The sequence below is a fragment of the Balaenoptera ricei genome, chromosome 9 (genome assembly GCF_028023285.1).
Source record: "Balaenoptera ricei isolate mBalRic1 chromosome 9, mBalRic1.hap2, whole genome shotgun sequence".
Taxonomy (NCBI): Eukaryota; Metazoa; Chordata; class Mammalia; order Artiodactyla; family Balaenopteridae; genus Balaenoptera; species Balaenoptera ricei.
Window position 1 is genome coordinate 61,890,029 of NC_082647.1, and position 24,637 is coordinate 61,914,665.

General features: G+C 40.0%; 1 protein-coding gene across 2 annotated transcripts in view; it reads right to left on the reverse strand.

Moving 5' to 3' along the window:
• Positions 1-1,933: 1,933 nt before the first annotated feature.
• ASNS (asparagine synthetase (glutamine-hydrolyzing)) overlaps positions 1,934-24,637 on the reverse strand; it is a 138,380-nt gene continuing 115,676 nt past the window's right edge. Inside the window, exons 1-13 of one of the 2 annotated variants that reach the window (XM_059932800.1) lie at positions 20,903-20,990; positions 17,327-17,362; positions 16,456-16,727; positions 12,639-12,876; positions 8,798-8,983; positions 8,443-8,544; positions 7,827-7,954; positions 6,647-6,773; positions 5,154-5,260; positions 4,574-4,674; positions 3,381-3,462; positions 3,135-3,290; positions 1,934-2,272 (exon numbers count right to left, since the gene is read on the reverse strand). In XM_059932800.1, coding sequence (XP_059788783.1) covers positions 2,063-2,272; positions 3,135-3,290; positions 3,381-3,462; positions 4,574-4,674; positions 5,154-5,260; positions 6,647-6,773; positions 7,827-7,954; positions 8,443-8,544; positions 8,798-8,983; positions 12,639-12,876; positions 16,456-16,704 — 1,686 coding nt within the window. In that variant the 5' untranslated portion in view covers positions 16,705-16,727; positions 17,327-17,362; positions 20,903-20,990 and the 3' untranslated portion in view covers positions 1,934-2,062. Of the gene's footprint in view, positions 2,273-3,134; positions 3,291-3,380; positions 3,463-4,573; positions 4,675-5,153; positions 5,261-6,646; positions 6,774-7,826; positions 7,955-8,442; positions 8,545-8,797; positions 8,984-12,638; positions 12,877-16,455; positions 16,728-17,326; positions 17,363-20,902; positions 20,991-24,637 lie in introns of those variants that run through there. The other variant, XM_059932801.1, reaches the window with a different exon arrangement.

Here is a 24,637-nt window from a genome sequence, read left to right on the forward strand (position 1 = left end):
GTTTTGTCTGGGTATATGCCCAGGAGTGGATTGCTGGGTCATATGGTAGTTCTATTTTTAGTTTTTCAAGGACCCTCCATACTGTTCTCCATAGTGGCTGCACCAATTTACATTCCCACCAACAGTGTAGGAGGGTTCCCTTTTCTCCACACCCTCTCCAGAATTTGTAGACTTTTTAATGATGACCATTCTGACCAGTGTGAGGTGGTACCTTATTGTAGTTTTTATTTGCATTTCTCTAATAACTAGCGACGTTGAACACCTTTCCATGTGCCTGTTGGCCATCTCTATGTCTTGTTTGGAGAAATGTCTATTTAGGTCTTCTGCCCATTATTCATTTGAGTTTTTTTGTTGTTGTTGAGTTGTATGAGCTGCTTAGTTTGGAAATTACACCCTTGTCCATCACATCATTTTAGAATATTTTCTCCCATTCCGTAGGTTGTCTGTTTTATGGTTTCCTTTGAGCAAAAGTTTGCACATTTGATTAGGTCCTATTTGTTTATTTTGCTTTTATTTCTATTGCTTTGGGAGACTGACCTAAGATAACATTGGTACGATTTATGTCAGAGAATGTTTAGACTTTTTAAAAATAACTGAAGGCCAACAGGTATAGGCTTAAACAGTCCCCAACTTCCAACTTACCAGCTAAATTCCTGGCCTACTCACTCTTCCCATGAAGCATTCTTTTACTTACCTGTGCATCAGCAGTTCCCTCTTCAAAAATTTGTAATAACTAAATTCATCTTTAAACTATATTTCAAAATCCTGTCCCTAAATAACCAATGAGCAGTCAAATGAAAATCTACCTCTTCATTGAATGTTTCCTTGTTATATATTCTCTTCTTCCAACTAGTTTTGGAATGCTTTTTCCTTTTATCAGAAATGCCTGGCTCTAGAACAGGGCTTGGCAAAGTATGGCCAATGGGCCAAATCCAGCCCACTGCCTGTTTTTATAAAGTTTTAATACAACACAGCCATGCCCATATGTTTGCATATGGCCTTGCCCATTAGTTTCCATACTGTCTGTGGCTGCTTTTGCACCATAATGGCAGAGCTAAACAGTTCCAAGAGAGGTCTGCAAAGCCGAAAATATTTACTGTCTAGCTCTGAAAAAGTTTGCTGACTCGTGATTTACAATGATAGTTCCAGAAGAGACACTGGCTCAACAGAAAAAAATATAAATTACTATCCGTGGATGAAAAATGTTGCCTGCCATATCAGTAAGCAAAGGATATTGCAGCCATCAAGCCATCAGCCACCTGCCACTGTGCACCCTGAGGAGATTCAGGATGGAGAAAGTAGGATACTGGCCCTAGACAGTTAAGATGCATATCAAAGGAATGATTTCAATTAGCCCAGACTCTTGCATCTTCCTATACAGAGAAATGCACTAAATTCATTAACTTGAGATGTTTGGTTTTAACAGTAATCTTTTGATGTTCCGGACTATGTGGTCTTTGTTGCAAAAACTCCTATATATCCTGGCTCCTCCCTTACCTCTGCAGACCAGTCCCTCAGAACAATGAGAGGCTGTCTTCTGGGCTTAAGTAAGTTTTATTTGGCAGATTTTCTGATGACTTAATTCTCAGCTTTTAGGCTGTGCAGTTTTCAGTCAACATATCTTACAAAATAGAGCTGTCAAAGTCTTACAAAGAACTTACCTCTCCCGAGTGTAACTAGACAGCTGTTAGGAATGCAGAAAGAACTAAGGGAGGAAGTCAGAGGAGGACCACACGCAGATGAGGCAAGGCCTGGAAGGAGACGCGAAAGTCCTCTACAGTAGCTTTGCCAGGAGAGGGCGTGTGAGGCTTCCCAAACATCAGACTGTTTCCCCTTTCCTAGCTCACTCTCTTATTGTGATACAGTGAAAGCTGTTCAGTTTCTAGCTACCTCTGATGAGGGGGCTGTATAAATATAAATGACTATAGCAATGTTTCAGATTTAAGACTTTTATTTTTTTACACCCAAGCAAGCCTGGGCAGTTGACCCTCCCTGCCCCCAAGCCTCCTACCCTTAACAATGAGAAGAAGTGTTTACTTTCACTCCACGGCTCGGGGAGTACCTAAGCTTTGGCAGCGGCCTTGTAGTGGGTCAGAGTGCGGGCGGAAGGGTCAGTGGCGCTAGTCCACCTGGGCATCCAGTAATGAGGCAGCCAGTCGGCGCGGCCCGGGTAGTGGCGTTCAAAGATCTGACGGTAGTAATAGCCTTCTTTCGTTTTGGGAGTATTGACGGCAAATTTTTGGGCTGCGCTTGCCATCACTGCATCATCAACCTGCAAGAATAACAAGATAGAAGCGAAATGGTTTTTTAACCAGCATGGAAATACTTGTATTTAATCTGGCTTCACAAAAACAAAAAACAAACAAAAAAAGAAAAGGCATGACTGTATATTGTGTGAGAGACTCTTTGGCTCACTTAGAAAATGCTAAAATACCCTAATATACATAGCTGCAGTGACCTTTAAGGAACATTCACATGCATATTTCTTCTAAGTGGTGGCTCTAAGTGTTTGATTCATTTGTGCCTAATAATGTCTGGCACCCAACAGGTGCCCAAAAATGTGTAAGATGAAAGTCAGGGGGCTTCCCTGGTGGCGCAGTGGTTAAGAATCCGCCTGCCAATGCAGGGGACACGGGTTCGAGCCCTGGTCCGGGAAGATCTCACATGCCACGGAGCAACTAAGCCCGTGCGCCACTACTACTGAGCCCACACTCTAGAGCCCATGAGCCACAACTACTGAGTCCACGTGCTACAACAACTGAAGCCCGCATGCCTAGAGCCTGTGCTCTGCAAGAAGAGAAGCCACCGCAATGAGAAGCCCACGCACCGCAACGAAAAATAGCCCCCGCTCGCCGCAACTAGAGAAAGCCCACGTGCAGCCACGAAGACCCAATGCAGCCAAAAATAAATAAAATAGATAAATTCTAAAAAAATAAAAGTTAGTGATGACTGGTAAGTCTCCTCTCTCTATTCTAGATGCCACTTTATTCCTACAGAATTCTTTAAAAGAAGTATTGTTTATAGGGCATCTCTCCTGCAGACACAAACATTTAAATTAAATACAAAATGAACAGTGATTATTACTCTGCATCCAAATTATCCTATTCCAGAAAATACTTTTAAAGACATGATACCTGATGGTCAATGTATTCCTGTAAAATCCTAAACCAGGAATTCTTAACTGAGGTTATTCCATCACTGAAGGCTTCTTTTGGTCGCCAGAGAATCTCTTTAGGTATCAGATTGGAGTCCTCAAACGTCTCTCTCAGAAGATGTTTTTCTATCCCGTTCTGACATGAAAACAAAAGGAGTGTCAGTGAAAGTTCTAAATATAACCAGTATCAATGGTTTTTTGACAGTTTTTATCTTGATTCACCCACCTTGGGGATTCTCATATCTGGTGGCAGAGACAAGTAATAGGAAGAAAATCGATGATCCAGGAAGGGGACTCTCAGTTCAAGGCTTAAAAAGGAAAAGAAGAAAATCTAAATCAAAATGGATATTTAGTGCCTGTCTGTTTAGATTCAGACTTAGTTTCCTAGGAATTCACTTAGCCTCTAAATAATGTTAAGATTATAAAGTCATTTTTATAATCCTAAGTAACTGTCCTACGCTAATGCATGAATACAAAAACCTTCATTCAGAGTATATATTACATCATCTAGGGAGTGAAACAAACTACTGGAGAATAATTACTTTTACTTTCCCTTCTGTAAACTATTAAATATCTCAAAAATCAGAAAAAGAATGAGTGACCTGATCATTAAGAACATACTTTGCCTGGACTTTTCTGACTCACAGTTTTTTCTAGGTGAGACCATCTCTTGTCCTATTAAAAACTGTAATGCTAATCTGCAGTTATTTCCCTATCTGCTTGTCCTCACCAGAGTCCCCAGGATTCAAGAAACAGATGATGTGGACTTTGATGAAACACTGTGGAACACTGGTTTACACTGAATGTAAGTTATTCATCAGTTAGTAGTAAAAATGTTTGAATTCAGTTCATTCCCCAACCTTTTCTAATCTAAGTGTGATTTGGTAGAAGCAACTAAAAGAGTTGATGTTGGTTGTTTATCACATACGGTAAGAGTCTTCAATTCTCCAACATGACCAGCTTTAAAAAGTGAAAACTTTAGCCAACCAGAAATGATACCAAAGAAACCTGTTTTATAAGCTAATCAAATCTCTTGCATCCTCACTTCCCTCTCCCCAGACGTGGTCCCCACAGCATCAGACTGGCATGGCAGGCGCTCAACGCTCACAACATGAAGGTGTATAATCTTTATTTCTCTTAAAAAAAAAGCTGCAAGTGCTTTCCATCTCAGTTGCCCAGAAGTGGGCAAGATGTGCTTTCAAGATGGGAACTCCATCTCAAACCGCCTATCCATGTCCTCTCACCATGACAACAGCACTCTGATTCAGCCTAATCCCTTTGCACTAACAGACAAGCTTCATTTTCTCTATAGAAGGCATACTTTGCAACATATACTAACTGGAAAGAAAGAAATCGACCATTGAGCCTTTTGTTTTTTGAGGTTATCTTTACAATCGCTTCCTAAAATACCACGTTTACCCGTGGGCAGCAGTAGTTCGATCTGCTCGGAGAACATCAAACAAATACAGTTCCTTCAGAAGCCGCTCACTCTCCTCCTCGGCCTTCTCAGGGGAAGGAGCCTATTTTGCAAACAGAGCTGAAGTTACAAATACACCCACAAGCTTTGCTTCTGGCACATGAAACAGTTTTTATATCTTACTCGTACACGTAACTCCAATTCTAAAGGTGGGTAAGACAAAAAGCCAAACAGAGCTTAGGGAAGGGAGTAAATGCTTGATAAAATGTACCTTCCCTCATACCAAGACTGCTAGTGCTAGAACAAATAAAATGACATGCTGTACAACAGACATAAGACTATAGGCGACTAAGAGCAGAAACATGATTCTTAGGCTTAACTAGTTTAAAAAAAGATATTATCGGACACTATTAAGACTTCTTTCTCCCCCCAAAAATACAGACACTATCAGATTTCCTGATATGCCTCACAAGATATTCAACGTGTTACTGTTATACCAAAAAAGAAGATAGAAAATAGGTAAATAATAATTCATACTTTTCTTCCCCTAGGATCAATATCCCTCCATTTGAGAATGCTTACCTTGTGAAAATATATGTAACCCTGTGTAAGTTCATCTGAACCTTCTCCAGAGAAGATCACTACGCTATCCGTGTTCTTCCGAATGTACTTTGAAATTAAGTACATACCTTAAAAAAGAGACAGGAATTATTGTTAATGTCCACATAACCCTCTACCAAAAATGCCTTTTATTTGATTTCTGGAAATGACTGCAAGCTTTGCCATTAGACTAGACTCTCTGTTAATATAAAGTAGTTTCCAAAAGAATGACCTTATATCTACAATATCTTTAAATGTACCTATCTTTTTATGTACTTAATCCAAAAGTTGTATTGTTGTGATGAAATACCCCAAAACCCTTCCACAATTTTATATATAGGTTTTAAAATGTTACTGCTTTCAGACCAAGAATGTCTATCTGAAAATTTTGCTAAACAATGTTAAAAATGCTAAAAGATTTTGCTGAACAGTGACTCAAATATCTTAAATGTGATAACTTTCACACCAGTATCACTATAAAAAAATTGTTAGGGCCTTGGTAGCTTAATTTTTAAGCTTTTTTAAGCTTCGGGGCTTTTTTTCTGATACTTACTCTCCATTCAGCATATTTCAAATACAGTTAAGAATATTGCATCATTAAAAGATGCTGGTTGGTTCTTGCTCCACATCCCTGTAAACCAGTATCTATTCTTAACTGTTTTTTCATTATCACCTCCCTAGGGATACTTTTTAGATCTTTTTCCCTAATCTCCTTCACCAATGAAGTATCAGTACCAGAAATACCGTATTTCTGTTGATGTACCGTGGCCCTTTGGAAGGCCAGAAACCACTGTAATGCCTAAGATTTTTTTGCCCTTCAAGAACTAATTTTTGCTTCCTTGTGAGAGACAGCACCTCTGTACTATTACTGCAAAGTTTAGAGCATGAGGGTGCAGACCCTAAACTTTGCAATGGAGTCCTGTCAGATTCTGCATCCCTTAAGAGAGGCATATCTAAGCCAGTAGCATATTAGAGGCTCAGCAAAATTAGATCAGTCTGATTTGGAGTATACTTCTAATCTCGGTGTGTATCCACAGGGTAAAACTAGTTATTTCTTGCTGCACAATAAGTTATTGATTGATAAGTTGTATGATGGAATATTTACCAAAATATATCTAAAATGAGCATTCCTTACAGAAATTAGTTACAATGTAGACCTATTTCCCGATACAGCCCAAGAAAATTTTATACAGAGAAACTGGGGGAAAGGTGGTACAAAAAATATGTATCTCCTTTTTGGAGAAATATAAATGGTGATACCATAAATGTGGAAGTTTAACTATGTACTTATTGTTCCTCTCCAAAAGAGATTTCAGGAATTCTTAAATGGCCTTGTCTTCAACAATTGCTGACACAGGAATTTTACCTGTGTTCATTCTTGAGTACTGTTTTTTAAACAACTGCTTGAAACAGGATTGTTTAATCCTTACACCTTTTCAGTATTAAAAATATTTTGAGATCATAAAATACCTTACCTACTGAAGCACGGACTGTTGTAATATCGTAAGTTTCCAAGGAAAATATGACTTCATCCAGGACCTGAATGCCTTCCTCAGAATTAAAGAGGACTTCATGGTGTTCGCTCCCAATATGATTTGCCACCTGATTATACAAAGAAATACCCATAGGCTTGTGTTTTAAAGAAAAGGACTACTCTTGAAAATGAAGCAGGACTGTAGTTCACAACACATTATGAATTAACAAGGGCATTAAACAAACAAGACAAACTAAGCGGAAATGATTCCGTAGGCCACCACAATAAGGGGAAATGATTCTCTAGGCCACTGCCTACGAGCCCCACCTAGTCAGGCTCCCTTGCCTCCCCGTGTCTGCCCTCCACTGACCACCGGAGGTAGAGCTCCCATCCACTCTTCCCACTCCAAGACTTCACCCTAACAAGCATGCCCCCCACTCCCCCTCACACTGATTTTACCTCCTTTTGGCCCTCCTGCAATGCCTAATTTTACATCCAGGATGTTATTCCTAAATTAAATGGCCCCTCCCCTCATTCTGTTTTCTTTGGCTATTGTGGATTCATTTAGCATTGGTCAACTTGCTTTGGGACCACTTGCTTGCTCCTTCTCATCCATTCTATGCAAGTTTCTCCAAAGCGGGAACGAGGTCTCCCGCACACTGAATATGTACAAGGTTCCCTCTGCCCACAGCCCTAAACACAGTACTTTATAAAATAAAAAAAATGAAAAGTAAAAAGAATAGTTAACATTCTCTAAGTACTCACTACACGCTAGGTTCTATCCTACACACTTATATTAAGTATTATGTAATTTTCACCTCAAAACTATCCCATAGTAGATACTATTACTTCCATTGCGTAAGTGAGGAATTGTGTGGTAGAACTAGGATTTGAAACCAGCAGTCAGGCTCTAAAGCCTGCAGCCTGAACCACTATACCATGCCCTAACTCTCAAAAGGGCGGAATTATCATAGGGTCTTTGTGAGGACTGCATGGGCCGTGATAGATAAAAGTACCCAGAATACAGTGTACAACATAGTTGATATTCAACAGGCATTTCATTCCATTTTAATATATTTAATTCAAAACAATTACCTAAGTCAATGCAGCAGCAAAGTATAGAACCATCAGTTACTAACAAGTCTGTCTTAACTACATAACAGGCAAAGACAGTGTCTTACCTTTCTAGCAGCTAGTAAATCAGGACTGTCTTCCATGCCAATCGCAAATGTCTGGAGAGGATACTGTACTTGGGCCTCTTTTAGCTGCTTCAACAGGATGGCAGCAACCAAACTGGAATCCAAGCCACCTATGAGCAAGACAGGAAGTGTACTGGTTATGGGCCTTACATAAGAGAGGGACAGATATGATTTACATTCCTATTAAGCACTAAGATTAGAGTTTTACCATTTAAAATCCCTAAGTTTTATAAACTGAAAATCAACTTGAATAAGAAAAATCTAACATTTAACCTGTGATAATGGTAACAGTATTTGAATTGGTTAAAAACCACTACACACATTCTAGGACTCGAATCAAGATGGTAGAGTAGGAGGACATGGAATATTCTAAAGAATGTTTACTAGGTCACTCATGCCAATATAATTATAGTATCACTTTAAGTTGCTACATTATTATGAATATTGAAAGCAACTTACAGAAAACTTTTTCATCCTATAATGGAGGAAAGATTAAATCATATAGTAAGTATTTTATAGTCAAAAACCTCCAGGATAGCTATAAATCATTTAACTTAAATATGCACCAAATACAATTAGGTTTTTAAACTGACTTCACCTGATAAAAGGCAGCCAATCCTTCTGTCCGTCATCAAACGTTTCTTAATGGCATTGTCAAAAAGGATTCGGAGGTTGTTCTTCACAGTTTCTATCTCAAAACCTATTAACACATAAAGGAAATTAAATAGCTGCAGAAAAGCCCGGGCTGAATTATTTACTGAAATGGGTACACAATCATCTACCTCTATCACGATGGCATTTGCTCAAAAGTGAAGTTGGCCAAATTGCAATGTGTCACCTCCAAATTAAAAAGGAAACAGATTTTCGAACTTACATCATTCCAGTGATGTGAGAGTACAGTTTTCCTTTTGGGGAGAGGCGGGGAACAGGTGGGTGGGCTTCTGCTTTCTTACCTGGGAAGAGTTTCTCCACGCTGTCATACAGGGCATGCAGAGGCTCATCTCTACAGTGATGATATTTAACCATTTCCACCGATGCTACTTTGCCATTTGGCTTTAAATCCAAAACTTCATAGTGTCCTGGGAGAAAAGGCTCCACTTTTAAAAAAGGAGTCATGGAGTGCTTCAAGTTAATGAGACCTACGTATTCAAAAAGATAAATTTATTCAAATGAGGATAATACTTTACAGTAACTTTCATGATTAGTTAATATCCTCTAAATTCCTATTTATTTTCCCTCTTTAATACAAATATGTGTCCATTACATAAGCAAAACTGGAAAAATATAATCACTCAAGACCCTACCATCTGCTTACTAGAAAGGTAATAGTGGTACAGAGATGCACAGAAAAATTACACTGATTTCTAGTAATTCAAGGCAATAGGAAAATCTTCAGTGTTCAATTTCTTCTCCCTAGCTGGAATTTCTGATTTTAAAAAATCTATTTTCTTCACTAAAGCAAACAAATATAAGAAAAGATACATTTATTAAGCAAAGAGAAGGACCTGAAACTTAATTTTATTTAACTTAATTTTATGATATAATTTTATGATATCCTTAATTTTATCATAATTTTATGATATGACAAGTAGTCACTTGTCATCACTGAGGTATCCTCAGAAAATAGCTATGGTTCCCAGTCCTTTAACAAGCAAAATGATCCACCATTACGTACTTTAAACTCAGATATTAAGAAGTCAGACATCTATCCCTTACGTAGCTATTATATACTGTGTGAGTTAAACATTATAATTTAAATTTCCTCAATAAGTTCTCACAGGAAGTAACCAACTTGACATCACCATGATCTGTGATTAAAAAAGAAAAATCAGTGGTTTATTATAAACAGTAACAGCCTATCTACACAGAATACTTATTATGATTTATAATTTGAGTTTGTTGACCCAGGAATCTACTGTGTAGTGTGGAATTCAAACAGCAGACAAGCCCCAGATCCTATCACCAGCTAGCAGACCTCAAGCTAGCCACACAGCCCCTGTAGGGGATGAGGAGCAGTTACAAGATTTTAAGCAGGGAGCACCATGACCAAATGAGTTTTTGATAGGCTATTCTAAAAGCACTGAGGGGCTTCCCTGGTGGCGCAGTGGTTGAGAATCTGCCTGCCAGTGCAAGGGACACGGGTTCGAGCCCTGGTCTGGGAAGATCCCACATGCCGCGGAGCGACTAGGCCCGTGAGCCACAACTACTGAGCCTGCGTGTCTGGAGCCTGTGCTCCGCAACAAGAGAGGCCACAACAGTGAGAGGCCCACGCACTGCGATGAAGAGTGGCCTCCGCTCGCCACAACTAGAGAAAGCCCTCGCACAGAAACGAAGACCCAACACAGCCAAAAATAAATAAATAAATAAATAAAATTTATTAAAAAAAAAAAATCATGTTTAAAATAAATAAATAAATAAAAGCACTGAGAAAGGAAAACTGTTGCAGTACAGTATTCTAGATGAGATCATGTTGTTTAGAAAAGGGCAGTGTTAAGGATGTAAAAAAATCACAAGTCAAGAAATTTCAGAGGGTAAATTGGACTTGAGACCGTAATTCCATATCAAGGTTTCAGAGACACAGTGGAAGTATGGAGTCTGCTTTTCCCTTGTGTTCTCTTTGCTGGGCTTCCCTAACAGAACTTTAGGTAAATAACGTATATACTTCTTTGCCATACGATCACAGTAAGTGAGAAAGGATTTAAGGAATGAGGCAAAAAGGCAGACAGGCAGGTAGACCAGATTTTAGGATGTCATTCTATCTAGTTAGGAGGTAAAAGATGAATGCCTTCCTCAACTTTATTGTCAAAAAATGCTAAATATGATTTACAAGTATTTTATTCCATTCTGTGGGTTGTCTTTTCACTTTCTTGATGGTGTCCTTTGAAGTACAAGAATGTTTAATTCTGATGAAATCCAATTTATTTTTTTGTTGCTTGTGCTTTCGGGGTCATATCTAAGAAATCTTTGCAAAATCCAAGGTCATGAAGATTTAGCCATATGTTTTCTTCTAAGAGATTTATAGTGTTAGTGTTTACATTTAGGAGTTTGACCCACTTTAATTTTTATGTATGGTGTGAGGTAAAGGTTTAACTTCATTTTTTTGCATGTGTATGTCCAGTTGTCCCAGCACCATTTGTTGAAAAGACTATTCTTTGCCCATTGAATGGTCTTGGAACCCTTGATGAAAATCTGTTGACTGCAGATGTATGGATTCACTTCTGGACTCTTAGTTCTACTCCACTGGTCTATATGTCTGTCCTGCCAGTACCATACTGTCCTGATTACCCTTATTTTGTAGTACGTTTTGAAGTCAGGAAGTGAGAATCCTCTTACTTTATTCTTTCTCAAGATTGTTTTGGCTATTGTGAGTCCTTTGCCATTCCCTATGAATTTCAGAGTCAGCTTGTCAATTTTTAAGAAGAAGTCATCTGGGATTCTGACAGAGGTCATGCTGAATCTGTAGATCCACTGGGGGAGTCTGTGCCAACTTAACAATGTTAAGTCTTCGATCCATGATCATTGTATGCTTTCCAATTTATTTAGATCTTCTTTCATTTCTTTCAACAATGTTTTATAGTTTTCAGCATACAGTTTTGCACTGCTTGTGTTAGATTTATTCTCAAGTATTTTATTCTTTTTGATGCTATTTGTAAACACAGAGTAAACCATGTGACCCAGCAAGTCCACTCCTACGTATACACCGAAGAGAAATGAAAACACAAAAACTTGTACACAAATATGTAGAGAAGCATTATTCATAAGAGCCAATTGTCCATCATCTGACAAAAGGATTAACAGTGGATAAACAGAATGTGGTATATCCATGTAATGGAGTATCTTTTGGCCATAAAAAGTAAATACTGATACATGTTACAACATAGGCAGACCTCGGAAACATTATGCCAAGTGATAGAAGCCAGTAACAAAAGACCACATATGATATGACTCCGTTCATATGGAATGCCCAGAATAGGGAAATCCACATAGACTGAAAGCAGATTGGCAGTTGGCTGGGACTGGGGGGAGAGGGGGTAGAGGAGGTAGTTGGGGACAGGAAGTTTAATGGCTGATGGATATGGAGTGATGGGGAGTGACAGCTCAAGAGTACAAGGTTTATTTTTATTTTTTTGGCTGCATTGCGAGACTTGTGGGATCTCAGTTCCCCTGACCAGGAATCGAACCGGGGCCCTCAGCAGTGAAAGCGCAGAGTCCTAACCACTGGACCGCCAGGGATTTCCCTACGAGGTTTATTTTTGAGGTGATAAAAAATTTCTAAAATGGACCTAAGCATTGGTTGCAGATGTCTATGAACATACTAAAAACCACCGAATTGTACACTTTAAATGGAAGAATTGTATGGCATGTAAATTATACACCAATAAAGCTGTTTAAAAAATGCTAAATTAAAATGAGTCTGTGTGATAGCCATGGCACAGTACCACAGTGCAATAACTGCAGGGCCGGCCAACCCTACCATTACAATGTGACATAGGAAAACTTGAAAATACATATGGGATCAAACCAGATGCAGAGCCTATCAGCACAACAAAAACTGAATGACTTTACTACAGATTTATCTTCTAAGGTTTAAAGAATTTAAGTGCTAAAAGGAGAGTCCAACTCCTTGGCTTTATAAAGAAAAGCTCAGAAAGTCCATGACTCACATAGTCACTTGTAAAAAATCTGGGTTGCCCCATTTGTAAATATGCATTGGATTAGATTTATAAATATTATTTAAAAGAAAACACAGAATCAGGACAATAATGAAAATCTACAGTAAAATTCCATCATTACCTTTAGCTTCTGAACACACGGCCAAAAATCCATCTTCTGTCACGGCTTTAAACAAAGGTCTGACTCCATAGGTATCTCTGCCCAAGAACACTTTCTTATTGGCAGTATCCAGTAAAATAAATGCAAATACCCCATCCAACATACAAACTGTATGCTCAATTCCTCCTTTGTCATAAAGATGAAGGATTATCTCACCATCCACTTTGGTCTGGTATTCAAATTCAAAATGGTGTTGCAGCTTAAGGAAACAATAGCAAAACAAAAATGTTAGAATCCTTGTGCATTCACTAATTTTTTTTTATTGCAAAGTTGCTTCAGTATTTTTGTGCTTTATAATTTCATGCATGTTAGTGATTTAAAAGAATTATGGCATTATAAAAATATAGCCTGTTTGAACTCAGAATCATACAAATTGTTATAACATAAAGCTAAGCCCGTGAAAATTTTAGTTGCACTCTGATAACCAGAATACAGACGCAATGTAGCTCTGTCTTGCGTGGAGGGATGGAAATGTATATTATGTACATACTGTTATGTAATACACGTGTATTTACATAAATATGTAAGTTAAGCAAATAGATTGCCAGGTGTCATGGACACTAAAAATGTGTCTTCTTCAACTGTGAGATTTTGGTTTGGGAATATAGTATCAGCTGAGCTTCTTCCAGTTCAGCCTCACAGACTTCCTATGAAAATAGAAAGCGAAAGGACAAACACATTTGGCACTATTCCCTGACAAATAAATGATTCCATCACAATGGTGGAGACAAATGGTCCAACACAGAGCTGCTGGTCCTGGGGAGGACTATAGCATCCCATCCTTCCACCACTGCAGAGGCATTAAAGCTACTTCTCAGTGATGGACAAAATGACGCTGGAGCTTAATTCATCCATATCCCCCACTGGAACAGCAAAGAGACCATCATTCCCACTCTATGTAGAGAGGGTTCAATTAGTTAGGCCCAAACTCCATGGCTCTCCCTCACCACTGGCAAACTGTGAGGGTGAAAACTTCTTGGTATGTTCCTCTTTCTTTGTACTTACTCCTATTTTTGGCTGATAATAGAGAGGAGGTTCATATAAACAAAATCAAGTTGAAATGCTGGGTACATTTGAACATTTAAAACATGTTTTTAAATTTCAAAAAGTAAGTCTCTATGTTTATATGTGTATGACCCATAAAGCATGCTTCACAACCATGCTCACTCTATAAATTTGTGAACCTTTTGTCTATAAGCACGGAACTGTCCAAAAATGGGCTTTGGCCGCTTCCAATAACTACAAAGCCACCTCCTGGTCACCTCTCCTTGCTCTGAGAGACTGTCAGTGATGATCTCTGTCACTAGGAGGTAGGGTTTGGAAGGGGTCTTCTGCTGACCCTTCTGGCTTAAGTACCTGCAGGATAAATGAGCCTAAAGCATTCGATGATTTCAGCAAGCAACAGCTTCCAAATCTATACTCCACCACCATATCACCATCATGGCTCTTTGGCCTAAAGCTTACAGGTAACTTACTGGTTAATGATTCACGTGTATACTTCCCACCCGCCTGAAGCCACACTTAGCTTAAAGCCCCCATATTCTGCCATCACGCAGAAATCACACTGCCATTTGACTTGCTGGCTGTAGGCCTCTGATGCCCCCTGCAGGGAGGGGGCCTCCTCTTTGCCCAACCTTCACTAGTATTCCTCCTCTCCTTGACCAGTCTCCCTCCACTCCCACCTGCTGGCTGGATTTTAGTAGTAAATTCTATTTTCACCAAAAAAGGGGGACCTTTGAAGCTTATGTTGCAGAATTCTTTATATAAGCCTGAAATGTCAATTCTACTCTTCAGACAGATTTTAGCTGCTCACACTAGATAACCTGAATGATTGGTAGAAGCAAGGGAACTTCTCTGCTTCTGAAAATACAACATATTTGGCTAATTTAGAAAAGAAATATTTTCAAAATATTTAACTATTTAACAAAATACACAAAAGCAGCTATGTTGTTCAAGTAAAACATGGCATTTCCTACCTAATTTAAGGTGAAAGTCAGGCTACTACTGCCATAATACAAACTTAGCATTCTCACGTATATGGTACCAACTTGGCTTAATAAGGAAGTTTTAACTGCCCCCTCCTCTGTTCCCACTAGCTTGAAACTCCCTTACCTTTCCTGTTCCACTTCACCTCCAAGCACCTATAAAAATGATGTCTGATGTACAGTAGGCCCTTATTAAATATATGAAAGGAATATGCTGAATAACTATAATGACTCTTCAAATGAAAAGCCTATTCTTGAGTGTTCCTATAAGCGGACAACAAACAAAGACTAAAGCTATTATTCAGAGATAAAAATGGCCAGAGGGTGACTAGAATATAAATCCCTACTCATGAATGATAGGCATATATCAAGAAGTCTCAAAAAGTACCGAGAAAAATCACAACCAAATGTATGACCCTTGAATGAAATCTGGCTCAAAACCAAAAAACAGCTATAAATATATTCTTGGAACACTTGGGAAATTTTAATATGAACTGGATATTAGAGGGTATTATGGATTCTTAGGTATAATAATAGTATTGGTGTTAGGTAGAAGAATGCCCTTATTCTTAGCAGACAAATGCTTACAGATTTAGGAGTAAAGTGTTATAATATCTGCAGTATACGTAAAATGATTAAGCCCAAAATTGAATGTGTGTGTATACAGACAGAGAGATAAAGCAAAAAAGGCAAAACATTAACAATTATTCCATCCAGATGCTCAATGTTCTGTGCTTTTTTGTAAATTTGAAATTTTCAAAATTAAAAGTTGGGGAGGAGAGTGACAGAAACATAACTTGCAAATTTTAGATTAAAAAAATTTCTTATGAAACACTAGCCAAACAATTCCAGATTGCAAGGCTCTTAGTAAATGTGGCTTCCTCGGGTTAGAATTTCCAAACCTTCACTACTCTCATCCTAAGAGTATGCTTTCACCAGATTAAAAAGCTGTTCCAATTTTAGTGCTGCCGGAAGTCTTACTTCTTGCACTCCACTGCATCTGGCTCCCTGTCTATCCTTTGCCTGACTAATTATGCAACAGCAACATCTTAAGGGCAGCATTAAATATAAGCTACAAATGTGATCACCCACAAACTATTAAATTCTATCCCTGCCTTAAAATCTTCAAATCTCATTGCTCTTAGAATTATATTCTAACTCCTTACCAAGTCCCCCTTGCTCTGGTCCTCCCCAATCCCACCTGGCCCTTGTTCACTTATGACAATCCCAGGGTTCTATTCCCTCTGCACGAAAATGCTCTTCCCAGCCCTGCAAGCTAATCCTTGTCCATTCAAGTCTGAGTTCAAGTGTCAATTCCTCAAGAGGCTTTCTCTGACCACCTATACTGAAACTGGATCTCCCATATCCATGAGCTCCATATACATTTTTTCAGAATGTCTAGTATATGTACAATGATTTTTTTTTGTCTGCTCCCTAATGGAATAAACTCCTCTAGCATGCAGACCTACCTCTCATATTTACTACTGTATCCCCAGTGCCTAACACAGCCTCTAATTAACATTCAAATTCATAATAGGAAAAAAAAAGATTCTAAGAGTTAAAAACCTGAAATGTAATCCTCTTTTTATCATTTTTTTTTTTTTTTTTGGTGACCAAGTCATTTCACCTCTTTGTGCATCGGTGCCCTGTCTCTCTATATGTAATTGGAGCAAATGAGAATGAACATGGAAAGTGTTTGAAAGCAAAAAGCATTATACAAAATAAAATTATTATAACCAACTAGCTCTGAGGCTTAATCACATCCAGATAGCTTCTGGTTTTATTCTGTTTACCTTCTTGTGGTTGTAGATTTCACCGTTGTAACACAGCCACAAGTAAGGATATTTCTTCACTCGAATTGGCTGCATTCCAAACAGCTGGTCAACCACTGCCAACCGGTGAAATCCAAAGCAGCAGTTGGTATATCCATTGACATTCTCAAAACGAAATGCATCTGGACCTCTGTGTGCAATCTTCATAGCACTCAGACACTGAACAGAAAGGCAGTCGTCACTGCCAAAGAGGGCCCAAATGCCACACATGGTGCAATGGAGCTACGGGCTCTCTATGGAGAGAAAAACAGACAAATTAAATATTCAATATCCAATCCAAGTCTGTATTCAATCTTGATTCCCAAAACTTGCATAAGCCACTTCAAAGACTGAAATATAAATTATCTTATCTACAGCAATTTTCCAGTAGGTTGGCAGGCACACAGGGACAGAGAATGATTTAATTTACTTACAAGTATTCAGGAAAGATGGATGACCTTTACATCCAGCCAGCTATAGCAGCTTAGCCTCCAGTCAAAGCCTGCATCCCTCTCACATTAGGATTTGGTCAGCTAGAGCTAGCAGTGTTCAGGCCACACTCTGTTTTGTATCCTAGGTTTACACCCAAGATACAGATACACATGCAGGCTGACTCCATCCTTGCCAGAGATCCCATCCCCACTCTCTTCATCCCAGAATCCCAAAAGCCCTGAAAAATCCAAGAGATGCTCCAGATTACTACAGTCGCCTCTTGTGTCTCCTTGACAATTAAATGCCTCTTTTTGCCTGTATTAATAGATGTATAGTGGGTAGAAAAGATGATCATACATACTGCCTAAGCGTAACATTAAGATACACAGCTATTATAAACATTTCACTACTTCTAGCTTACCTCCAAGTGACTTATTCAAACACGATCAAAGAAATTCTAAAAAGAAAAGAGAAAGCAATATTATCTGATATCCTAGTTTAATAACAACAAAAAAATTTAAGTTGACAGAGATAAAAAATGTTCACCATCAAAATATCCTAAAAGACAAAAATGTTAAACATTTTTGTCTCAAAGCTACCTTGGTGAGTAAGAAAGCAAAGTAGGTGGGACATACACAGCAGTATCTCAGAAAAACAATTTGGCTCTTCCCTGTAGGCCAAGAAGCAAATAAGTACTTCCTACAAATGTTAATTACTGTGCAATTCAAATTCAATTCTCAACTGTGAAATAAAGAGCAGTTTTAGTTGAATGCTGTTAGCTCAAAACAGTTACTTTACCTAAATATCATTAACTTGCAAACTATTTTGGTATTTTTTTAAATGCAAATTTGCAGCAAATGCCTAGATAAAAGGCATCAAGAAAAAAAATAAATATTCAAGTTACATCAATCACTTGGAACAATCCTCTGAAGACATTTCATTTGTATTTAAATGAACCAAAGCCTTATTTGGAGCTTTTATGAGACCAGATCAAATTAATGCAAAATGGTATTAACTAAAACAACTTGGAAATGAAGTATCACATGTCCTATGCAGCCCCTCCCATGCATTTGGCCAAAGAGCCCATAATCAGACACAGGAACATCTCTGAGATATTGTCAGTTTGGTTCCAGACCACCGCAATAAAGCAAGTCACATGAATTTTTTGGTTTCCCAGTGCATATAAAAGTTATGCTTACACTATACTGTAGTCTATTAGGTGTGCAATAGCATGATGTCTAGCAATGTACATACTTTAATTAAAAAATACTTTATTGCTAAAAAATGCTAACCATCATCTGAGTCTTCAGCAAGTAGTAATCTTTTTGCAGTGGAAACATCAAAGATCACTGATCACAGATCGCTAAAGTTTCAAGTTACAAAAATGTGACAGACAGGAAGTGAGCAAATGCTGTTGGAAAAATGACACCTATGCAGAGTTGTCACAAACCTTCAATTTGTTTAAAAAAAAAAAAAAAAAAAAGCAGTACCTGCAAAGCTAGGTATGCTTGGATTTACTTCAAGATTTACTGGGAAAATTCACTGAGGTTTAAGTGAGATGACTATTGATAAGCCATCTACCTTTGACTCTGTACCAATGAAAAATGGGCTGGGAAAGTGCTCTGAAATCATGTGCGGTGATTAGTCAGTCATATACCTAAGTCTTCCTAATGCTGCTTAGTGAATCCCATTAAGCATGCTACAGAAACACAGTAAGCACTAAATTGGAGGGGAAACAGGGGCGACAAACGATTGCAAAGCACACTTATTTCTCCAGCAGGAAAAGCAAATTAAAACTATCACCTATTATTTTTATTGGAAACAGTCTTATTTGCAAACATCCTACTTGGCAACGCTTTTTCCTACTGCTGTTACCTGTTCCCAGTAATCTTCCATATTTCCTCATAAACGTCTAGAGCAAGTGCTGTCCAATTGAAATGTGAGCCACACGTGTAATGTTAAATATACTAGTAGCACCATTAAAAAAGTAAAAAGACAAAAGCATAATAAAAATTTTTTTTAAAAAGTAAAGAGAAAAAGGGCTTCCCTGGTGGCTCAGTGGTTAAGAATCCACCTGCCAATGCAGGGGACATGGGTTCAAGCCCTGGTCCAGGAAGATCCCACATGCCGCGGCGCAACTAAGCCCGTGTGCCACAACTACTGAGCCTGTGCTCTAGAGCCTGCGAGCCACAACTGCTGAGCCCGCATGCCACAACTACTGAAGCCTGCACGCCTAGAGCCCGTGCTCCACAACAAGAGAAGCCACTGCAATGTGAAGCCCCCACTCACCGCAACTAGAGAAAGCCCCGCGTGCAGCAACGGAGACCCAACGCAGCCAGAAACAAGAAATAAATAAAATAAAATAATAAAATAAATAAATTAAAAAAAAAAAAAAAGAGAAAAAAGTGAAATTTCAAATAGATTTTAACACAATGTCCTGAAAATAGTATTATGTCAACACGTAATCAGTACAAAAATATTAACAAGATATTTTACATTGCTTTCCTCTATTAAATCATCAACACTTTAAGCACATTTCAATTCGGATTAGCCAGCCCGTCACGTTCTCAATAGTCACATGTGGCTAGTGGTTACTGAATTGGACAGTGTTGTTTCAGAGCACTTACTTTCTTAAACCAATGCTTAAAAGCAAAGTGAAAAAAAAAAAAATGAAAAAAAAAAAAAAAAAAAAAAAGCAAAGTGATATGGTGAAGTTTAAGATTTCAGCAACTAACTCCTGCACAGGTTCAAGACCTAAATTACTTTTTTTTTTTTTAATAGATCTTTACTGGAGTATAATTGCTTCACAATACTGTGTTAGTTTCTGTTGCACAACAAAGCCAATCAGCCGTGTGCACACACCCGTCCCCATATCCCCTCCCTCTTGAGTCTCCCTCCCATCCTCCCAATCCCACCCCTCTAGGTCATCGCAAAGCACCGGGCTGATTTCCCTATGCTATGCTGCTGCTTCCCACCAGCCAACTATTTTACATTCCGTAGTGTATATGTCGATGCTACTCTCACTTTGCCCCATCTTTGCCCAACCCCCCATGTCCTCAAGTCCATTTTTTATGTCTACCTCTACTATTTACCATAGCCAGGTCGTGGAACCAACCTAAATGTCCATCGACAGATGAATGGATAAAGATGTGGCACATAGATACAGTGGAATATTACTAAGCCATAAATTACTTTTAATTAATCTTATAATAATGAGATCAATCAATGAAAAAGTTGAGTTACTAGTGCTTTTAAATTATTTATCAAGCACCCCGGGCAATAGATGGTAAAGAGATAATGTAGGCCACAGGCTGAGGAAAACCACTGTCCCTTCATTCAAAATAATAACATTAATCTGAAACTGGCCCTATAAAACAGATATCCATTGAGAAAAGGCATGCCCGTTTCTTTTGCCTTTTCCCATACCACGCCGCCTGTCGTGCCCAGATCTTTTCTGGGCAGGATTTGCTCAGCAAGTCACTTGTTGAGTCTTGCAGTCTACACAGATGCGGGGAGGGGTAACTAGGTGAAGGGGTGGAGGTTGCCGGAGGTGAGGGGGTATCCTCCGAGCCCTTAACAGACAGCCCTGCAGACCCTCCCTCCCGGACCAGAACCTAGCGACCGCGTCGCCCCATGACTCGCGACTGCACTCGGGCCACATGCACCCTCCAGCCCATCCGAGCGGGTCCCCTGAAATGCGAAACATTCCGCAGCCTTCGACACAATATAATACAAAATAATGAAATTTAAAGTGGCCAACTTAAACCGCCGCCGCCTTCTCTCCAGAGCGGCAGGGCCTTGGTTCTGCGGGTCACGCGGTCCCCCCTCCGGGGCCACAGCGGTCTTTGCTCGGCAGCAGCCGCAGCTGCAGCGGACGCCGGGATCCGCGTCTGCCCTCCCGTCGGGCGGGCCAGGCTGCCGCGCACCCTCCTCCCTCTCCCGGGGCAGCCCCGCGGCACGCTGGGAGGGCGCCGCGGCCCCCGGCTGCCCGGCCTACCTGGGATCCAGCGGGGTGAGCGGCCGGGCGAGCGTCAGGTGAGCAGGCTGTGGCTTGCGGGCTGAGGACCGCCCCTCACCTCACTTTATAACCGTCTGGCTCCTGTAATGCGTGCGGGAAGTTTCATCACGTCTGGGAGGACCAACCAGCGCGCAGAGGCGTGGCCCGCAGGGCGTGAAGGCGCTAACCCGGCCAGGACTGGATGCGGAGCGAGGGAGGCGGAGGAACTGCTCTGTTTCTTGCTTCTTAAAGTGTTAGTGCACCTGCTGAGGGAGAGCCTCAGAGGTCTGGCCAGGTGCCCCATTGACACCTAGGATTACCTTACCTGCTGTTCTGACAATTCATTAATCTTCCGCACTTGTTCTGTTCTTAGGGAAACCATCAGCAACTGATTGCCATATCCCCCCTGCAGATCTCCCTCATGTCTTTAATTAAGTCTCTAGAAGTGCTTTATCCTCCTTACTACTAAGAGAGCATCTTAGCTGTGGATACGCATATATTTGCTAAATTAATAAATAGTGAGGCAGATGGGAATAGCTGGATGGGTCTCCACCTTTTATTTTATTTTTTATTTATTTTTTTGGGCATGAAACTCCTACATCTTTATTTTTTTAACATCTTTATTGGAGTATAATTGCTTTACAATGGTGTGTTAGTTTCTGCTGTATAACAAAGTGAATCAGCTATACATATACATATATCCCCATTTCTCCTCCCTCTTGCGCCTCCCTCCCACCCTCCCTATCCCACCCCTCTAGTCCACTTTTTATTAAATGCAAATTAGATTTCACTATGTTCTTCTACCTCAGACGGAGTTAAATTTCTCCTTCCTCTGGACTTACAGCACAGTGTGATTGTACTTTGTGATGGATCATCATCAGACTTCTGATGTGGTTGTATTGGCGCTCAACCAGACAGTCACCTTGTTGGTTGTGTCGACCTCTTCACCTTTTGGGTCTCAGGATCGGCTCAGTGGATTCATGTATTCAGTTCAATTCGATTACTCATTACATTTGGTCGTTGACAAATTTCACTTTCAGGAAAGGACTGAGTTCCATTCCAGCCTGAATTTTATGACTACTCATACGACCATGAGATATGTCCTATAACCTCTTTACATTTACATCTTTAAAATAAGCAAGTTAGGGACTTCCCTGGTGGCGCAGTGGTTAAGAATCCGCCTGCCAATGCAGGGGACGCGGGTTCGAGCCCTGGTCCGGGAAGACCCCACATGCTGCGGAGCAACTAAGCCCGTGGGCCACAACTACTGAAGCCTGCGCGCCTAGAGCCCGTGTTCTGCAACGAGAAGCCACCACAATGAGAAGCCCACTCAGTGCAACAAAAGAGTAGCCCCTGCTCGCCGCAATTAGAGAAAGCCCGCACGCAGCAGCGAAGACCCAACACAGCCAAAAATAAATAAATAAATAAATTTAAAATAAATAAATAAATAAAATAAGCACGTTAGAGACTACTGGGGGTCCTTCCAGTCCTGAAAAAACTTTTTTAATTTATTTATTATTTTATTTATTTATTTTTGGCTGCGTTGGGTCTTCGTTGCTGCACGTGGGCTTTCTCTAGTTGTGGCGATCGGGGGGCTACTCTTCGTTGTGGTGCGCGGGCTTCTCATTGCAGTGGCTTCTCTTGTTGCAGAGCACGGGCTCTAGGCGTGCGGGCTTCAGTAGTTGCAGCACATGGGCTCAATAGTTGTGGCTCGCGGGCTCTAGGGCACAGGCTCAGTAGCTGTGGCGCACGGGCTTAGTTGCTCCACGGCATGTGGGATCTTCCCGGACCAGGGCTCAAACCCGCGTCCCCTGCATTGGCAGGCGGATTCTCAACCACTGCGCCACCAGGGAAGCCCCCCCCACCCCCGAGTCCTGAAATTTTAAGTACTAAAGTGATGAGAGTTCTGTAGAGCCATAGCACCCAAGGAGGGAAATTATTTTTTTTTCATCCCCACAATATCAACTATCTCATCAAAACTCAAAATAGCATTGCAATCTGGATATTTTTACATGAGACCCAGTTAGAAGTATACTATCCATATTTACACACCTAATACGTGTGGATCCAGATGTGAAACCAGGTTTGTCTAGATCCACAGGCCATTTTCTTTTCATCACATTCTGCCTGTGGAATAGAATGACAAGAAGATCCGTGTTGTACTGGAGACACTGACAGAAAAGGGTTGATATAGCCTCTTATTTTTACAAAACATGAATGATCTCCATTCAGGAAAAAATATATTTTCTTTTCCAGATTTCATCCCCATTCATATATTGGAGAATTACCCTGAAATTAGACTTTTTTCCTACTTATTGTCTGCACTGAGAGCTTGAAAAGAGGAGACTCTCCATTTTAAAGGCACTGATGAACTGGTACCAGTACTGTCCTCAAATTTATTATGCAGAACTGGGTAAGCCATGTCCTCAATTAAAAGATGTTTAAGGCCTAATGTTTCTTTATAAAATCTAAGTCACGTTGATACCTAAAACCAAAATATATCAGTGACCCCTAAACATTTTTACGAAGATTCCTTTTAGAATTTTTTTAAAAAAGGTTTTCTTGACCTGCCCCCACAAGAAGACAGTGTGCTTTTAGTGTCCCTTTGATAGAGAAAATATACCAAGATAAAAATAAACAAGGCCCCATGACTTCATAACACTCTAAAATAAATTTGTATTTTATTAGTCACATCAGCACCAAAATAAATTGAGAAATAGTAAAATTACATGTGCAAGACATACTGAGATCAGACTACAGTTAATGCTTGTAGAGGATACAGGTTTCATATCCCCATGTAATATATTCACAACCAGTTCAGTAATTGCCAAGAATACAAATTCCCTAAGCACAGAGCATGCAGTGGACACTTGAGTAGTTGCCAGACGAGAGCAAAGATGATAGAGGACTAAGTTCTAAGGTTCTTTATTGCCCTAAAGTTTTCAGCATCAAATAGACTTTGCTATGTCCTATTCTATATACTCTCTCAAACCTGAGGACAAGCTGGGAAAGTAGGTTTTCTACCCACATTTTACAAATGTAAAACTAAGACTCAGAAATTGAGGGATTTAGCCAAATACACACTGTTTGAATGAAATCATAAAGAATTGAATCATAATAGTATAAATCCCATTTCCCTTCCCACCCTGTCTAGGTAGTGGGAGATAGATACTTGATACCCTATCTGGTGTGGTTGGTGGTACTGGGTATCCCTCCCTTGTCCCTTCAGAGCCACTTTCAGGTTTGCGCCCTGGCTTCCCAGCCCTCCTCTTTCGCTGGGAGTGGTCAAAGGGAGACACTTCAAGGAGCCGCAGAGGGTGGGAGGGAGAAGTCTCAGGGCATTTCCTTTCCTGGCTCACCTACTACAAAGCTCCTCTCCTGTCAGCTGACCCTCTTTGTTCTTCCTTCTCTGCAGATTCCAGGAACTGCTTCCTCCTCACCCCCTTCAGGCCTAGCCCTAAGGTGCTGAGGCTTTCCTAAACCCTGCCCACGCTTCTCTCATTAGCCCTAATTGGAGTGTGCCATCTGCTTATCTGAACCTGACCCGACACATTGGTCTAAGATATAACTGAGTTCGTGGTGGATTAAACTAGAGTGGAAAACAATTCCTATCCTCTCCTAATTATCCAACACAAATGAAAACTAAATTATGTTGGCTTATTTTCCCACATCTTACCTCACCCGTCCTGCAACCTCACTCTAAAAGCCACCTGGGAGCATTTAAAACTCTTTGAA